Raw genomic sequence first — 19,163 nt, 5'->3', positions numbered from 1 at the left:
GGAGCGATTCAGCATGGCCAATCCACCCAACGCACACATCTTTGGACTGTGGGAGGAAACCGGAGCACCCGGAGGAAACCCACACAGACATGGGGAGAATGTGCAAACTCCACACAGACAGTGACCCAAGCCGGGAATTGAATCCGGGTCCCCAGCACTGTGAGGCAGCAGTGCTAACCCACTGTACCATTCTGCCTGAACTTCTGCAGAAATGCTTCCCACTTTGTTTAAAATTTATTTATTAGTGTCACAAGTAAGGCTTACATTAACACTGCAATGAAGTTAGTGTGAAAATCCCCTAGTCGCCACAATCCGGCGCCTATTCGGGTACACTGAGGGAGAATTTAGCGTGGCCAATGCGCCTAACCAGCACATCTTTCAGACTGTGGGAGGAAACTGGAGCACCCGGAGGAAACCCACGCAGACATGGGGAGAACGTACAGATTCCACACAGACAGTGACCCAAGCCGGGAATCGAACCCGAGTCTCTGGCGCTGGGAGGCACTTTGCTCTGAAAGTCCTACGTCTTGATATTTCAAAGAGGTTCAACACTTTAATTCCCTATGAATACGGTCAATGGAACCACAATGGGCGGCATTTTCCAGCCCTTCCCACTGGCAGGATCTTCCACGCTCCCAATCCCACCCCCCCCCCTCAACCCCCCGCCAACTACACGGCAGGATGGGCGAGCCAAAATACCGTAGACAGAAAAAGGAGGCTTATGTTCGGATGAGACGTGAGCACTCGGGTAGTGCACTAGAAAGCTTTAGATTGGCTAAGAGGGAGTTGAAGAGCGAGCTTAGAAGGGCTAAAAGGGGACATGAGAAGACTTTGGCGGATAGGGTTAAAGAGAATCCTAAGGCGTTCTATAGGTATGTCAAGAACAGAAGGTTGGTTAGGGCAAGTTTAGGGCCAGTTATAGATGGCAGAGGGAAGTTATGTGTGGAACCGGAGGAGATTGGTGAAGCATTGAACCAATATTTCTCTTCGGTGTTCACGCAAGGGGACATGAATATAGCTGAGGAGGACACTGGGTTGCAGGGGAGTAGAATAGACAGTATTACAGTTGATAAGGAGGATGTGCAGGATATTCTGGAGGGTCTGAAAATAGATAAATCCCCTGGTCCGGATGGGATTTATCCAAGGATTCTCTGGGAGGCAAGAGAAGTGATTGCAGAGCCTCTGGCTCTGATCTTCAGGTCGTCGTTGGCCTCTGGTATAGTACCAGAAGATTGGAGGTTAGCGAATGTTGTCCCATTGTTTAAGAAGGGGAACAGAGACTTCCCCGGGAATTATAGACCGGTGAGTCTCACTTCTGTTGTCGGCAAGATGTTGGAAAAAATTATAAGGGATAGGATTTATAGTTATTTGGAGAGTAATGAATTGATAGGTGATAGTCAGCATGGTTTTGTGGCAGGTAGGTCGTGCCTTACTAACCTTATTGAGTTTTTTGAGAAAGTGACCAAGGAGGTGGATGGGGGCAAGGCAGTGGACGTGGTATATATGGATTTTAGTAAGGCGTTTGATAAGGTTCACCATGGTAGGCTTCTGCAGAAAATGCAGATGTATGGGATTGGGGGTGATCTAGGAAATTGGATCAGGAATTGGCTAGCGGATAGGAAACAGAGGGTGGTGGTTGATAGTAAATATTCATCATGGAGTGCGGTTACAAGTGGTGTACCTCAGGGATCTGTTTTGGGGCCACTGCTGTTTGTAATATTTATTAATGATCTGGATGAGGGTATAGTTGGGTGGATTAGCAAATTTGCTGATGACACCAAAGTCGGTGGTGTGGTAGACAGTGAGGAAGGGTGTCGTAGTTTGCAGGAAGACTTAGACAGGTTGCAAAGTTGGGCCGAGAGGTGGCGGATGGAGTTTAATGCGGAGAAGTGTGAGGTAATTCACTTTGGTAGGAATAACAGATGTGTTGAGTATAGGGCTAACGGGAGGACTTTGAATAGTGTGGAGGAGCAGAGGGATCTAGGTGTATGTGTGCATAGATCCCTGAAAGTTGGGAATCAAGTAGATAAGGTTGTTAAGAAGGCATATGGTGTCTTGGCGTTTATTGGTAGGGGGATTGAATTTAGGAGTCGTAGCGTTATGTTGCAACTGTACACAACTCTGGTGCGGCCGCACTTGGAGTACTGTGTGCAGTTCTGGTCCCCACATTACAGGAAGGATGTGGAGGCTTTGGAGAGGGTGCAGAGGAGGTTTACCAGGATGTTGCCTGGTATGGAGGGGAGATCCTATGAGGAGAGGCTGAGGGATTTGGGATTGTTTTCGCTGGAAAGGCGGCGGCTAAGAGGGGATCTCATTGAAACATATAAGATGATTAGAGGTTTAGATAGGGTGGATAGTGATAGCCTTTTTCCTCTGATGGAGAAATCCAGCACGAGGGGGCATGGCTTTAAATTGAGGGGGGGTAGTTATAGAACCGATGTCAGGGGTAGGTTCTTTACCCAGAGGGTGGTGAGGGATTGGAATGCCCTGCCAGCATCAGTTGTAAATGCGCCTAGTTTGGGGGCGTTTAAGAGATCCGTAGATAGGTTCATGGACGAAAAGAAATTGGTTTAGGTTGGAGGGTCACAGTTTTTTTTTTTAACTGGTCGGTGCAACATCGTGGGCCGAAGGGCCTGTTCTGCGCTGTAATGTTCTATGTTCTATGTTCTATCAGTGGGAGCAGAAGATTTGGCTGGCGGCCAATCCAATGGCAAGTCGCCTCTCTTACCAGAAAACCTGGCGTGGTGGTTGGGTTGGGGTTGGGGGGGGAAGGGGGTGTGGGGTTGAGGTTTCTCCAGATTTTGTCCATGGCGGGACTCGTTGCGAGCGAGAACAGAAAATTTGGCACTCCAGCCAAAACTTCATTCAACTTGAGGCGGAACTGGAAAATCCCAGCCGCGGGCAAGAATGGAAAATTTCGGCCAAAGATTTTGAACGAGTTTAAAGGCTCGTCTACAAACTTGGCCGTCGCTTCTTGTCCGTTTCAGTTTTTGCATAAACTAGTTTAATTGAAATCAGGTCTCTCTCTCTCTAAGCTCCCCAAACACAGCTGACATTTGTTTTATTTTACCAGTTCAGTTTCAGCTTCTCATTGCCACAAGCTGCTAGGGATTTCGTTTTTGCTTCCGTACCTTTCGGGACCGCACTCCGAGTTTATTTCCTTGCTCCCGTTTCTAAATTGCTTGGAGTTCAGCTGGTGTAGGCCAACACGCAGGATATTAAAATAATTAGAAAAGAAAGTTGACACAAGCTGACTTTGTTTACTCAATTGGCCACAGCAGTTTAGCAGACTGATCAAGTGCACATTGCATACTTGTTGGAACATTTTACGACTAAGTCTTGATTGTGTTAAACACTTGCTGAAGCTACAGATGGTTGTAGGGTTATATGGTCCTGGGCTTGTTGAGAGATGGTCTTTTCTGTTTAATGGGCGCGACATTTGACTGGAAATGTGCCACTTGTTTGCCGTCGCTGCCCTTCCATCCCGAAGGGTAGGGAATAGTGCGAAAGATGAAATAGTAGGCGTTAAGCTTCAAACACTATATGAATCCACTGGACAGTGTAGTAGGTGTCGCATTGCTAATAGCAAGGGAATCAGGGACAGATGAGCACTAGCGATCTAACTGGAATATGTTTAAAACTCTGCTAACAACAAATGATGTATCACTCGCTCAGCGGGGAGGACTTAATCAGCACACAGACCCATAACCCTTTCATGTCTTGTACAGATGCACTGAACACTCGGAACAAGCAAGTTATATGCACCACACTGAAAGTCCTGCAGCACCTCGTTGTGTCGGGAGATATGGTGGGCGAGGCTCTGGTGCCTTACTATCGACAGATACTACCCATCCTGAACATATTTAAAAATATGAATGGTAAGTTGCAGTGCAGTGGGATCTCCCCGCTGGTCTTTGCATGTTTATGAGTTATTGCCTGTGCAATGTGAAACAGAGGCACTTGGCTACATCCCAAGACAGTCACAACCACATGATTGTTTATGCAAGTTTTCATAGAACATAGAACATAGAACATTACAGCGCAGTACAGGCCCTTCGGCCCTCGATGTTGCGCCGACCAGTGGTACCAATCTAAAGTCCCTCTAATCTACACTATTCCAATATCATCCATATGTTTATCCAATAACCACTTGAACGCTCTCAACGTTGACGAGTCCACCACTGCTGCAGGCAGGGCATTCCACGCCCTTACTACTCTCTGAGTAAAGAATCTACCTCTAACATCTGTCCTATTTCTCTCACCCCTCAATTTAAAGCTATGTCCCCTCATGCTAGCCAACACCATCCGAGGAAAAAGGCTCTCACTATCCACCCTATCTAATCCTCTGATCATCTTGTATGCCTCTATTAAGTCACCTCTTAACCTTCTTCTCTCTAACAAAAACAACCTCAAGCCCCTCAGCCTTTCCTCATACGATTTTCCCACCATACCAGGCAACATCCTGATAAATCTCCTCTGCACCCTTTCCAACACTTCCACATCTTTCCTATAATACGGCGACCAGAACTGTACGCAATACTCCAAATGCGGCCGCACCAGAGTTTTGTACAGTTGCAGCATGACTTCCTGGCTCCGAAACTCAATCCCTCTACCAATAAAAGCTAACACACCATACGCCTTCTTAACAACCCTATCAACCTGGGTGCCAACTTTCAGGGATCTATGCACATGGACACCCAGATCCCTCTGTTCATCCACACTACCAAGTATCTTACCATTAGCCCAGTACTCTGTATTCCTGTTACTCCTTCCAAAGTGAATCACCTCACACTTTTCCGCATTAAACTCCATTTGCCACCTCTCAGCCCAGCTCTGCAGCTTATCTATGTCCCTCTGTAACCTGCCACTTCCCTCCGCACTGTCTACAACTCCACCGACTTTAGTGTCATCCGCAAATTTACTAATCCATCCTTCCACGCCCTCATCCAAGTCATTAATAAAAATGACAAACAGCAGTGGCCCCAAAACAGATCCTTGCGGTACACCACTAGTAACTGAACTCCAGGATGAATATTTCCCATCAACCACCACCCTTTGTTTTCTTACAGCTAGCCAATTCCTGATCCAAACCACTAAATCACCCTCAATCCCATGTGTCCGTATTTTCTGCAAAAGCTTACCATGGGGAACCTTATCAAACGCTTTGCTGAAATCCATATACACCACATCAACCGCTTTACCCTCATCCACCTCTTTGGTCACCTTCTCAAAGAACTCAATAAGGTTTGTGAGGCACGACCTACCCTTCACAAAACCGTGCTGACTATCCCTAATCAAATTATTCCTTTCTAGGTGATTATAAATCCTATCTCTTATAATCCTTTCCAATACTTTGCCCACAACAGAAGTAAGGCTCACCGGTCTATAATTACCAGGGTTGTCCCTACTCCCCTTCTTGAACAAGGGGACAACATTTGCTATCCTCCAGTCTTCTGGCACTGTTCCTGTAGACAATGACGACACAAAGATCAAAGCCAAAGGCTCTGCAATCTCCTCTCGAGCTTCCCAGAGAATCCTAGGATAAATCCCATTCCGATGAACTTTGTTAGAATGAAACATACAGACCATGATATGAAATGTATTCTTCAGCACAGTAAGCAGAGCTGAGTCCACGAAAAGATCAGCCATGATCTTATTGAATGGCGGAGCAGACTCGAGGGGCCAGGTGGCCTACTCCTGCTCCTAGTTCTTATGTTCTTATGCAACATTGTGATTGGGAGCAATGTTGTGACTGTGCCAGACTAAGTTGCTTTATGTCAATATTGCCACACTTTGATCTGCTGTGTAGAAACATGTAGAACAGGAGGAGGCCTTTTGGCCTAGGCTGCCTATGCTGCCTCTCTGAAAAAGGAGAGAGTGCAGCATGTAGTGTTACAGTCATAGCTAGGGTGTGGAGAAAGATCAACTTAATGCAAGGTAAGTCCATTCAAAAGTCTGATGGCAGCAGGGAAGAAGCTGTTCTTAAGTCGGTTGGAACGTGATCTCAGACTTTTATATCTTTTTTCCGATGGAAGAAGGTGGAAGAGAGAATGTCCAGAGTGCGTGAGGTCCTTAATTATGCTGACTGTTTTGCCGAGGCAGCGGGAAGTGTAGACAGAGTCAATGGATGGGAGGCTGGTTTGCGTGATGGATTGGGCTGCATTCACGACCTTTTGTAGTTACTTGCGGTCTTGGGCAGAGCAGGAGCCATACCAAGCTGTGATACATCCGGAAAGAATGCTTTCAATGGCGCATCTGTAAAAGTTGGTGAGAGTCGTAGCTGACATGCCAAATTTCCTTAGTCTTCTGAGAAAGTAGAGGTATAGGTGGGCTTTCTTAACTATAGCGTCAGCATGGGGAGGGGAACCAGGATAATTTGCTTCTAATCTTAACTTTGGCTGTAGACTGATTAAACTGGGTATCCAATGTGGTGATGTATTGAAATCATAAATTTCAGGCTAGTTACAGAGCATTTAGCCATGTATATCTTTATGCGCACCATTGATATTCTGAATCAGCCAATAGGATTCCTGTCGAACCAAGACAGAAGACAACTCTCTGCTCATTCACAGGATGCAGGTGTCACTGAGAAAGCCAGCAATTATTGCCCAACCCTTGAGAAGGTTGTGGTGAGCCACCTTCTTGAACAAAGCTAACTTGGCCGTTTCAGAGATTAGTTGGGGGAGCTGGTGGCAAAGTAGTAATGTGAGTGCGCTAGGAGGTCGGAGACACAGGCTAATGTTCTGTGGATGTGGGTTCAAATCCCACCATTGCAGGAATTAAATTAATTAATTAGTCTCAGTAATGGTGACCATTGATTGTTGTAAAAACCTTCATTATTGCCCATTAAGGAAGGAAATCTGCGGTCCTCATTGTAGTGCTGAGGTCTAATATGGGACTGGGAAAACAATACTTTTGAAAACAAAACATTTGATTTCTGTGTCTGTGCCCTGTTTGAGAACAGATATCCACTCCATCTGACGAAGGAGCTCTGCTCCGAAAGCTTATGGTATTTGCTACCAAATAAACCTGTTGGACTTTAACCTGGTGTTGTGAGACTTCTTACTGTGCTTACCCCAGTCCAACGCCGGCATCTCCACATCAAAACAATACTTCCCATGGTATGATGTAAAAGGTCACACGGTGGTAGACTGTGTGTAGTATCCAGCATGGGGACAGTTCCAATACAAGCCCGTACCTTGGGGATGTACATAGTTAATAAACGGTATATGCTTAACCATTCAGATCTCCATACCCCTTGGTGTGACACTAAATAACTTTACAACACAGTGGCAGTGAAGGTTGGAGCCTGAAGTCCCAGAGAAGTTGGAAAGGGATCCCAGATTCTCAAAGCGTGAAACACTAAAGAAACTGAACCCTGACCAAACCATGGAACCATAGAATCCCTACAGGGAAGAAGGAGGCCATTTGGCCCATTGAGTCTGCAACAACTCTCCGAAAAAGCATACTGTAACCCCACACATTTATCATGGCTAATCCCTTCAAATTAGACACCTTGGGACACTAAGGGGCAATTTACCATGGCCAATCTACCCAACCTGCACATCTTTGGACTGTGGGAGGAAAACGGAGCACCCGGAGGAATCCCACATAGACATGGAGACAATGTGCATACTCCACACAGACAGTCGTTCAAGGCTGGAATTGAACCTGGGTCCCTGGCACTGTGAGGCAGCAGTGCTAACCACTGTGCCACCGTGCCAGCCTCCACTGTGCCATCATGCCCTGAGAGAAATGCACCTAAACTGAAGACACAGTTGGAGATTGCTTAAAAAAAGCTCCATTGCAGACGTGGAATCATAGAACCCTACAGTGCAGAAAGAGGCCATTCGGCCCATAGAGTCTGCACCGACCACAATGCCACCCAGGCGCTACCCCCATATCCCTACACATTTTATCCACTAATCCCTCTAACCTACGCAACTCAGGAAACTAAGGGGCAATTTTAGCATGGCCAATCAACCTAACCCGCACATCTTAGGACTGTGGGAGGAAACTGGAGCACCCAGAGGAAACCCACGCAGACACGAGGAGAATGTGCAAACTCCACACAGACAGTGACCCAAGCCGGGAATCGAACCCAGGTCCCTGGAGCTGTGAAGCAGCAGTGCTAACCACTGTGCTACCATGCCGCCCCTGGAGGGTGTAGGATTTCACCAGGACACATGAAGGTCCATTGCCAGACCTGATCAACACAGAGTCAAAGGACCCAGCTAGATCACAAAAGGCGGAGTAAGACTTTTTTTTTCAGTTAGAAAGGCAACAGAAGAATGCACCGTGTAGATGGAAAGCGAGACCTGAGTGAACACAGAGTCAAGGGACCTAGCAAGTCACAAGAGGAGCAAGAAAAATGCAGTAAAATGATCGGAATTATCTTTCAGAATAGACAGCAGCCAGGATCAGCACATCCAGAGTGTAGCTGCAAGGAAATGGCCGGCATTATAACCCCCGGTGGCAGGGCTGGAGGGAAGGCTTTTTGAAGCTATAGGCAGAGTTCACAAATCGCTTTGCAATTGATTCTCAGGCTTGGAATTGGGTAAGTGATTGGCCCAACTGAGTGGAGAGAGAATAAGCTGAACAAAATGGCTCTGTCAGTATGACAGGAGCCTCCCGAAAGCCAACAAGTGCGGAAAGATAAAAGGGAAGAAAACAGCAGCTGCAAACCTATTTTGAAGAGAAAATAGTTTAAATATCTACTCAACTGTTATAATAAAAAACATAATGTGGAGATGCCGGCGTTGGACTGGGGTAAACACAGTAAGGAGTCTAACTCCCACAACTTGCCTGGACTTGCAAAGTCTCACTGGCTGTCCTGTCTGGAGACAATACACATCTCTTTAACCTGTGCTAATGCTCTCTCCACTCACATTGTCTGTACCTTTAAGACTTGATTAGCTGTAAAGACTCGCATTCCAATCATTATTCATTATACTGTAAATTGAGTTTGTCTTTATATGCCCTGTTTGCTGTTTATGAGCAGATCTCTCACTCACCTGACGAAGGAGCAGCGCTCCGAAAGCTAGTGGCGTTTGCTACCAAATAAACCTGTTGGACTTTAACCTGGTGTTGTTAGACTCCTTACTATAATAAAAAACAGCCATAGATAGTAAATTAAATCCAGACCAATTTAGGTAACCAGAGATCACTACAGTGCAAAAGGAGGCCATTTGGCCCATCGAACCTGCACCGACCACAATCCCACCCAGGTTCTATCCCTGTAACCCCACATATTTACCCTGCTAATCCCCTAACACTAAGGGGCAATTTAGCAGGGTCAATCAACCTAACCCGCACATCTTTGGACTGTGGGAGGAAACCGGAGCACCCGGAGGAAAACCATGCAGAAGCGGGGAGAATGTGCAAACTCCACACAGACAGTGATCCAATGTCAGAATTAAACCCGGGTCCCTGACCCTGTGAGGCAGCAGTGCTAATCAGTGTGCCACCGTGCCATAAGACCATAAGACAAAGGAGCAGAATTAGGCCATTCGGCCCATCGAGTCTGCTCCGCCATTCAATCATGGCTGATATTTTTCTCATCCCCATTCTCCTGCCTTTTCCCCATAACCCCTGATCCCCTTATTAACCAAGAACCTATCTATCTCTGTCTTAAAGACACTCAATGACCTGGCCTCCACAGCCTTCTGTGGCAAAGAGTTCCACAGATTCACCACTCTCTGGCTGAAGAAATTCCTCCTCATCTCTGTTTTAAAGGATCATCCCTTTAGCCTGAGGTTGTGTCCTCTGGTTCCAGTTTTTCCTACTAGTGGAAACATCCTCTCCATGTCCACTCTATCCAGGTCTCGCAGTATCCTGTAAGTTTCAATAAGATTCCCCCTCATCCTTCTAAACTCCAATGAGTACAGACCCAGAGTCCTCAACCTTATGGTCGTATGGAGTCCTCAACAACTTTGGTGAAATATTAAAAACCTTTGACAAATAATTTAAACTCCATGTTGTGGATAGCACAGACTGTTAAAAAGTGCCCAGAACACCCCCAGTGAATCACCGAAGGGGCAAGGAGATCCTGGGCCAATGGAAACAGGAGACTCCAGGATGAGGGAGAAAAGAGACACCTGGCTGAGGGAGACAGGACACCCTGGGGTGAAAGAGACAGAAGACCCCAGAGCAAGGAGGACAGAAGATCCCAGGCCAAGAAAGACAAGAGACCTGGGACAAGGGAAACAATATCTAAGGCAATCTGAAGTAATCCAAAAGAAACAAAAGCTGCCAAAGAAAATGAAGCAATTCCACAGGAAAATGTATGTATCAAAACTGAGTTGAAAGAACTCAATTAGAAGTACAGTCAAGCACAACAGCATGCAGAAAAAGTACTCTAAGAAGTTGCTGCCCTGAAAGACTCTTTCAACAAACAATACAAGCTCATGGAAAAAATGAGGAGCTCAAAAAGATGCTTAATACTACATTAGCAAAAGCTGCATTGGAATTATAAGTAGCAACAAAGCAATGTACGGAAGTGCAGAGAGAATAGCCAAGAGGTCAACAAGAAAATAAACATTGAAAGAACAGTTGATTGTCCCTCAAGATAAAGGTATGTGTAGCATGAAGAAATGGAGACTGTCTTGAAGAGCAGAATGGAAGAACAGCAGAAGAAACTCGAGGAGACCATTGAATTACAAGAACTCTCAAGATAAAGCAATTGTGCATCGCAAAGAGAAGCAAAATCTATCGAAGGATCTTCACACACTACAAAGACCCCTCAAATCAAAGTTCATTCCTCAGGAAAAATTATGAAGAGAAGCAAAATCAATTTAATGCCACTCTGGATGAATTGAAGAATTAGTTGGCAGCGAAGATTCAACCATGCTCGATATTCTTGGAAGAAACCAAGCGGCACAAGAAAAAGACTGAAGAGCTAAAGAACCAGCTGAATGGAAAGGAGGAGGCTTTGAAAGGAAAAGCCATAGAGCTTTTCAAACTGTGAGCAGATAACGAAACCAAGAGCAGAACAATTGCAGAACTGAAACAACAAGTTAAGACTTTTCTGGAGGCAGACCCGACCAACAAAGAAACTAAAATGAAAGACAAGGACAAAGCTCTGCTGCAGATGGAGGGGGAAAAAACAGAAGTAGGATTAGCAAATATAAATCCAGTACTGAAGCTCAAGAAACAGAAGGAAAAGCATCGGAAGCCTGAACAAACTGAGGACAATTTCAGTTGTTGAAAAATGACACGCCTGAAATTAAAATCAAGAAGCAAAGTAAAGTTTATCTATTAGTGTCACAAGTAAGGCTTACATTAACACCGCATATGAAGTTCCTGTGAAAATCCCCCAGTCGCCACACTCCAGCGCCTGTTCGGGTACACTGAGGGAGAATTTAGCATGGCCAATGCACCTAACCAGCACATCTTCCAGACTGTAGGAAGAAACAGGAGCATCCGGAGGAAACCCATGCAGACACAGGGGGAACATGCAGACTCCATGCAGACAGTGACCCAAGCCGGGAATTGAATTCCAAAGATGTGTGGGTTAGGTTGATTGGCCAGGTTAAAAATTGCCCCTTAGAGTCCTGAGATGCGTAGGTTAGAGGGATTAGCGGGTAAAATATGTGGGAGTAGGGCCTGGGTGGGATTGTGATCGGTGCAGACTCGATGGGCCGAATGGCCTCCTTCTGCACTGTAGGGATTCTATTCTATGACTCTATGAATCCAGGCGTCTGGCACTGTGAGGCAGCAGTGCTAACCAATGTGCCACCCGTGCCACCCCTAGCACATCAAGGAAAAGTTGAACAGTTGCAAGAGAAGGTAGACATTCTTGGAGGAGCTTGGAGAGCCTCTGAAGCAACTAACAGAAATAAAATTTAAGAATGAGAGCTGAAAGGATGGCACACAGGAAACAGGCTGAGCTCAGAAACATCTGTTCAGAGTAGAGGACAAGCTTTCACATCCCGAAGATGAGTTTGATGGAATGTTGGAACTTCATCATAAAAAGAGCAATGACAATTCTGGAACTTTGACCCAATCTGGAAGGACCCAGCATGGAGACGGCCACTCATGGAAGGCCGTACCTTGGATATGTATATAGTTATGGGTTACCAATAAGTAGTTTATGTTTAATCAGTCAAGTCTCCAAACCTTTAGTGGGACACCAAACAAATTTACCTGACTTACCCAGTCTGGCCTACATGTGGCTCCAGACCCATAGCAACATGGTTGATTCTTAATTGCCCTCTGAAATGGCCTGGCAAGCCATTCAGTTCAGGGAAAGTTAAGGATGGGCAACAAATGCTGGCCTTACCAGCGATGCCACATCCATGAAAGAAAAAGGAAAGATAAAAATACCCACATTGCTGTGGATTCTGAGTCACATATAGAAACATAGAAACATTGAAGATAGGAGCAGGAGGAGGCCATTCGGCCCTTCGAGCCTGCTCCACCATTCATCACAATCATGGCTGATCGTCCAACTCAATAGCCTAATCCTGCTTTCTCCCCATAACCTTTAGCCCCATTCGCCCCAAGTGCTATATCCAGCCGCCTCTTGAATACATTCAATGTTTTGTCATCAACTACTTCCTGTGGTGATGAATTCCACAGACTCACCACTCTCTGGGTGAAGAAACGTCTCCTCACCTCCGTCCTAAGTGGTCTACCCTGAATCCTCAGACTGTGACCCCTGGTTGTGGACTTCCCCACCATCGGGAATGTCCTCCCTGCATCCATCCTGTCAAGTCCAGGCAGATAAGGAAAATAGTTTTCCTCCCCGACCAGCCTTTAAAACAATCCGATACTTTTAATGGTCCGACGTTATATTCCAGAATCATTTAATTAATAGAATTGAAATTCCCAAGCTGCCGCGGTGAGATTTGAACCCAGGTTATTGGTTGAAGCTTCTGCCTGACTAATCTAGTAACAGAACCATTACGCTGTCATTTCATACATTCTTATCGACGTAATTCAATGTTCTTGGGAGAGGGAAACTCTCCATCCACAGATCTCAGCCAAACCTGTTCACCCTGTACCGTATAATCATTGGGAACAAAACCACTTTATAAATTGCATTCGCTGGTGGCGAGCATGCCTGAATTCATCATTTTAGAGCTAACGCAATTAGCTGAAGTTTGAACACTAAAGTTTAGCAAAGAGCTGAGGTGTAATTTGAATGATGCAGTACTGGGTGCCCTGAGTGGCAGTGTGAAACTCATTTTAAATGTGTTCTGAAAGACGCGAACCAACAGGCACCTCACTCTCCAAATGAGCTTCTTTCTGTCCACTGGCGTCTCCCAGGAAGGCAGCTTCTCCTTCTGCCGGTCCCCGCTACCACACGCTGAACTCCACTATCAAAGCACGCCTCGGAGTTAATCATTCCCCGAATTTCCGAGCGCTGTCTCGGTTTTGAGATGTCTCACTGACTTTGACGGCCCGCAGGGAGCATTGCATACCCATCATCCGGCTTTTATGGAAACCGTCGATGATTAAGTGGAAGCTTTCTGTAGAATGTGCGTGTTTGAAATGCAGCAAGATCAGAATCGCCTTCTACTTGGCATAGCCGTCCATCTTGATCCAGTTTGAATCTCCTTAAGGAAAATGAGTTCAAGGTTGACAGCTACATTAGCAGAAACAAAAGTAATCTCATACGAGGTTGTCACATGAACAGTGACGGTAAATTATGTCCATTTTGCAGTCTTTCTAAAGGGACATTAAGCCAAGGCCCCATCCCCCCCTCCCTCTCAATATGAAAAATACCACAGTGCTATTCTGAAGAAGGGCAGGAGGAGGTGTCCTGGCCAATATTTATCCCCAACCATCACAAAAACAGATCATCTGGTCATTGCCGCAGTGCCGTTTCCAGCAGTCTGCCAGTGTCACAGAATTACTACAGTGCAGAAGGAGGCCATTTGGCCCATCGAGTCTGCACCGACCACAATCCCACCCAGATCCTATCCCCGTAACCCCATTTATTAGCCCCCCCTGACACTAAGGAGCAATTTAGCATGGCCAATCAACCTAACCCACATATCTTTGGAGTGTGGGAGGAAATCGGAGCACCCAGAGGAAACCCAGGCAGACACGGGGAGAACGTGCAAACTCCACACAGACAGTGACCCGAGCCGGGATTTGAACCTGGATCCCTGGCGCTGTGAGGTAACAGTGCTAACCACTGTGCCACCGTGCCGCCCTTCGTAAAATAAAAATGAATAATTATTTAAAATAAATTCATTTATGGGAAAAGGGCATCACTGGTTGGGCCAGCATTTATTGCCCATCCCTAACTACCCTCCATTTCAGAGGGCAGTTGAGAGTCAACCACATTGCTGTGGCTCTGGAGTCACATGTAGGCCAGACCAGGTAAGGATGGCAGATTTCCTTCCCTAACGGACATTAATGAACCAGATGGGTTTTATTAGTGAACCAGACAATCGACAATGGTTTCATGGTCATCGGTAGATTCTTAATTCCAGATATTTTTTATTGAATGTAAATTCACCATCTGCCGTGGCGAGATTCGAACACAGGTTCCCGGAACATTCGCTGAGTTTCTGGATTAATAGTCTACCATTTGCCATGGTGGGATTCGAACCCAGATCTCCAGAGAAGTACCCTGCCAGCCCAGTGACAATACCACTGCGCCACTTCCTCCACATTTAAAAAAAGATCTACAGTGTTCTCTATGTTACAACAGTGCGCACACTACAGAAATACTTAATTGGCTGTAGAACACTCTGGAACATCCAGAGATCGTGAAAAGCACTATGACAATGCAAGATTTCATTTTCTTCAGATTTAGCCCTTTTCGGGAATACATCCCATCAATTAAGTTAATATATCTATATGGCCCCTTCAAAGAAACATTCGCTTAGGAGTAAAGATTGTGCGTGATGGATTAATTTTTAATATAAAATAGTGATGTGATTTTGAATGGGTGTTTTGGCCAATTCAAGTAACTGCTGCGGGAAATTATTTTACATCATTTCAGACTTGTGTACAACATATGTGCATCATATACCTGAGAGGAGCTGGGAATGAGACAAAGCTAGGAACATCTGGTTACAATAATCTGTGTGTTAGAATTTTTCTAATTGAGTGGCATTGCTGGATCGTATAGTGAAGCACGTGGTGAATGAAGAGTACTGGGAATTCTGTTAAAATTACTGAGCTGCAGAGGATGGGAATGTTCAGGATATTAATGATATGCTGGTGTCCCTCCTTTATTTCCTATTTCTTCCCAGCTCTTCTTCTGGGCTCTTCTCTCCCTTTTTCTCTCCCCCTTTCTCTCTCTCTCTCTCTCACTCGCTGTTCTCTGTTCCTTTTGACATCATGTGGAGATGCCGGCGTTGGACTGGGGTAACACAGTAAGGAGTCTAACAACACCAGGTTAAGGAGCTGCTAAGGAGTCTGGGAAGGGTTTTTTAAGCACGTGAAGTATAAAAGGTAGGCTGCAGTATACAGCGGGCAGCGTCGGGAGCGGGCAGTGTAGTGTGTGGGAAGCAGAGTGTGAGCTATAAGGCTTTGGCTCACAGGGCTTAGGCAGAAAGGGCGAGCAGGGGTGAGTTTAATTCATTTTTGCTGTTTCTACCTGGTACTGGCAAGGTATCTAGAGGGGATGGGTGTGCAGGCAGTGCTATGTTCCTCTTGCACTATGTTTGAGGTGAGGGACGACGACAGTGTCCCTGCTGATTACACCTGTGGGAAGTTCACCCATCTGCAGCTCCTCCAAAACCGTGTTAGGGAACTGGAGCTGGAGTTGGATGAACTTAGGATCATTAGGGATACAGAGGTGGCCATAGACAGAAGCTTTAGGAATACAGTTACTCCGAGGAATGAAAACAGATGGGTGATGGTGAGAGGGGCTGGGAGGAAGCAGTCCATGCAGGGATCCCCGGTGGTCGTTCCCCTTAGCAACAAGTATTCCGCTTTGGATACGGTTGAGGGGGATGACATACCAGTGGTGAGCCGCAGCGAGAGGATCTCCAGCACTGTGTCCGTCTCTGTGGCTTGGGAGGGTAAGGGGCAGAGCGGGAGGGCAATAGTTATTGGGGACTCGTTAGTTAGAGGGATAGATAGGAGGTTCTGTGGCAGCAAAAGAGACTCACGGATGGTATGTTGCCTACCGGACGCCAAGGTCCGTGACGTCTCGGACCGTGTTTTCTGGATTCTGAAGGGGGAGGGGAAACAGTCACAAGTCGTGGTACACATTGGTACCAATGACATAGGTAAGAGAAGGGACGGGGATTTAAAACAGGAATTTCGGGAGCTGGGCTGGAAGCTGAGAGCCAAGACAAAGCATGTGGTCATCTCTGGTACGTTGCCGGTGCCACGTGATAGCGAGTTGAGGAACAGGGAGAGAGTGCAGTTAAACATGTGGTTGCAGGGATGGTGTAGGAGGGAGGGTTTCAGATACGTGGATAATTGGAACACATTCTGGGGAAGGTGGGACCTGTACAAACAGGACGGGGTGCACCTGAACCAGAGGGGCACCAATATCCTAGGAGGGAAATTTGTTACGGCTCTTCAGGGGGGTTTAAACTAATTTGTCAGGGGAGTGGGAAAAGGAGTTGTAGTCCAGAAGTCAGTGAGGGTGGTGAGGTATTGGGGAAGGTATCAGGGTCAAGGGTGGGTACCGGTAGACAGGAAGGTGGGTTGAAGTGTGTCTACTTCAATGCAAGGAGCATCCGGAACAAGGTAGATGAACTTGGGGCATGGATTGGTACTTGGGACTACGATGTTGTGGCCATTACGGAGACGTGGGTAGAACAAGGACAGGAATGGTTGTTGGACGTTCCGGGGTATAGATGTTTCACTAAGTGTAGGGAAGCTGGTAAAAGAGGTGGAGGAGTGGCATTGTTAATCAAGGATAGTTTAACGGCTGCGGAAAGGCACTTCGACGGGGATCTGCACACTGAGGTAATATGGGCTGAGGTTAGAAATAGGAAAGGAGCGGTCACGTTGTTAGGAGTTTACTATAGGCCCCCAAATAGTAATAGAGATGTGGAGGAAGAAATTGCTAAGCAGATTATGGATATGTGTGGGGGTCACAGGGCAGTTGTCATGGGGGACTTTAACTTTCCAAATATTGATTGGAACCTTTGTAGGTCAAATAGTTCGGATGGGGCAGTTTTTGTGCAGTGTGTGCAGGAGGGTTTCCTGACACAATATGTGGATAGGCCGACAAGAAGTGAGGCCACATTGGATTTGGTACTGGGAAATGAACCGGGCCAAGTGTTAGATTTGGTTGTGGGAGAGCACTTTGGAGATAGTGACCACAATTCGGTGTCTTTTGTTATTGCAATGGAGAGGGATAGGGCCGTATGGCAGGGCAAGGTTTACAATTGGGGGAGGGGTAATTATGATGCGATTAGGCAAGAATTAGGGGGCATAAGTTGGGAACAGAAACTGTCAGAGAAAGGAACTAATGAAAAGTGGAACTTTTTCAAGGAACAAATACTGGATGTCCTTGATAGGTATGTCCCTGTCAGGCAGGGAGGAAATGGCCGAGTGAGGGAACCATGGTTCACGAAAGAGGTGGAATGTCTTGTGAAAAGGAAGAGGGAAGCTTATGTAGGGATGAGGAAACAAGGTTCAGATGGCTCGATTGAGGGTTACAAGTTAGCAAGGAATGAGCTGAAAAAGGGGCTTAGGAGAGCTAGGAGGGGACACGAGAAGTCCTTGGCGGGTCGGATCAAGGAAAACCCCAAGGCTTTTTACTCTTATGTGAGGAATAAAAGAATGACCAGGGTGAGGCTAGGGCCGGTCAAGGACAGTAGTGGGAACTTGTGTATGGAATCAGTAGAGATAGGCGAGGTGATGAATGAATACTTTTCTTCAGTGTTCACCAAGGAGAGGGGCCATGTTTTTGAGGAAGAGAAGGTGTTACAGGCTAATAGGCTGGAGGAAATAGATGTTCGGAGGGAGGATGTCCTGGCAGTTTTGAATAAACTGAAGGTCGATAAGTCCCCTGGGCCTGATGAAATGTATCCTAGGATTCTTTGGGAGGCAAGGGATGAGATTGCAGAGCCTTTGGCTTTGATCTTTGGGGCCTCGCTGTCCACGGGGATGGTGCCAGAGGACTGGAGAATGGCGAATGTTGTTCCTCTGTTTAAGAAAGGGAATAGAAATGACCCTGGTAATTATAGACCAGTTAGTCTTACTTCGGTGGTTGGTAAATTGATGGAAAAGGTCCTTAGAGATGGGATTTACGACCATTTAGAAAGATGCGGATTAATCCGGGATAGTCAGCACGGATTCGTGAAGGGCAAGTCGTGCCTCACAAATTTGATAGAATTTTTTGAGGAGGTAACTAAGTGTGTTGATGAAGGTAGGGCGGTTGATGTCATATACATGGATTTTAGTAAGGCGTTTGATAAGGTCCCCCATGGTCAGCTTATGATGAAAGTGAGGAGGTGTGGGATAGAGGGAAAGTTGGCCGATTGGATAGGTAACTGGCTGTCTGATCGAAGACAGAGGGTGGTGGTCGATGGAAAATTTTCGGATTGGAGGCAGGTTGCTAGCGGAGTGCCGCAGGGATCAGTTCTTGGTCCTCTGCTCTTTGTGATTTTTATTAATGACTTAGAGGAGGGGGCTGAAGGGTGGATCAGTAAATTTGCTGATGACACCAAGATTGGTGGAGTAGTGGATGAGGTGGAGGGCTGTTGTAGGCTGCAAAGAGACATAGATAGGGTGCAAAGCTGGGCTGAAAAATGGCAAATGGAGTTTAACCCTGATAAATGTGAGGTGATTCATTTTGGTAGGACAAATTTAAATGTGGATTACAGGGTCAAAGGTAGGGTTCTGAAGACTGTGGAGGAACAGAGAGATCTTGGGGTACATATCCACAGATCTCTAAAGGTTGCCACTCAAGTGGATAGAGCTGTGAAGAAGGCCTATAGTGTGTTAGCTTTTATTAACAGGGGGCTGGAGTTTAAGAGCCGTGGGGTTATGCTGCAACTGTACAGGACCTTGGTGAGACCACATTTGGAATATTGTGTGCAGTTCTGGTCACCTCACTATAAGAAGGATGTGGAAGCGCTGGAAAGAGTGCAGAGGAGATTTACCAGGATGCTGCCTGGTTTGGAGGGTAGGTCTTATGAGGAAAGGTTGAGGGAGCTAGGGCTGTTCTCTCTGGAGCGGAGGAGGCTGAGGGGAGACTTAATAGAGGTTTATAAAATGATGAAGGGGATAGA

At 46.3% G+C, this 19,163-nt stretch overlaps 1 protein-coding gene across 1 annotated transcript in view; it reads left to right on the top strand.

Annotated features, from left to right (window-relative positions):
• Positions 1–19,163, top strand: part of pacrg (PARK2 co-regulated) — a 324,372-nt gene that overhangs the window by 240,609 nt on the left and 64,600 nt on the right. The window contains exon 4 of the mRNA XM_078238143.1: positions 3,729–3,878. Coding sequence (XP_078094269.1) covers positions 3,729–3,878 — 150 coding nt within the window. The remainder of the gene's footprint in view (positions 1–3,728; positions 3,879–19,163) is intronic.

Source organism: Mustelus asterias, chromosome 21 (assembly GCF_964213995.1).
Source record: "Mustelus asterias chromosome 21, sMusAst1.hap1.1, whole genome shotgun sequence".
NCBI lineage: Eukaryota > Metazoa > Chordata > Chondrichthyes > Carcharhiniformes > Triakidae > Mustelus > Mustelus asterias.
Note: the sequence above shows the minus strand (reverse complement) of the source record. Positions and strands in the feature narration are given on the sequence as shown.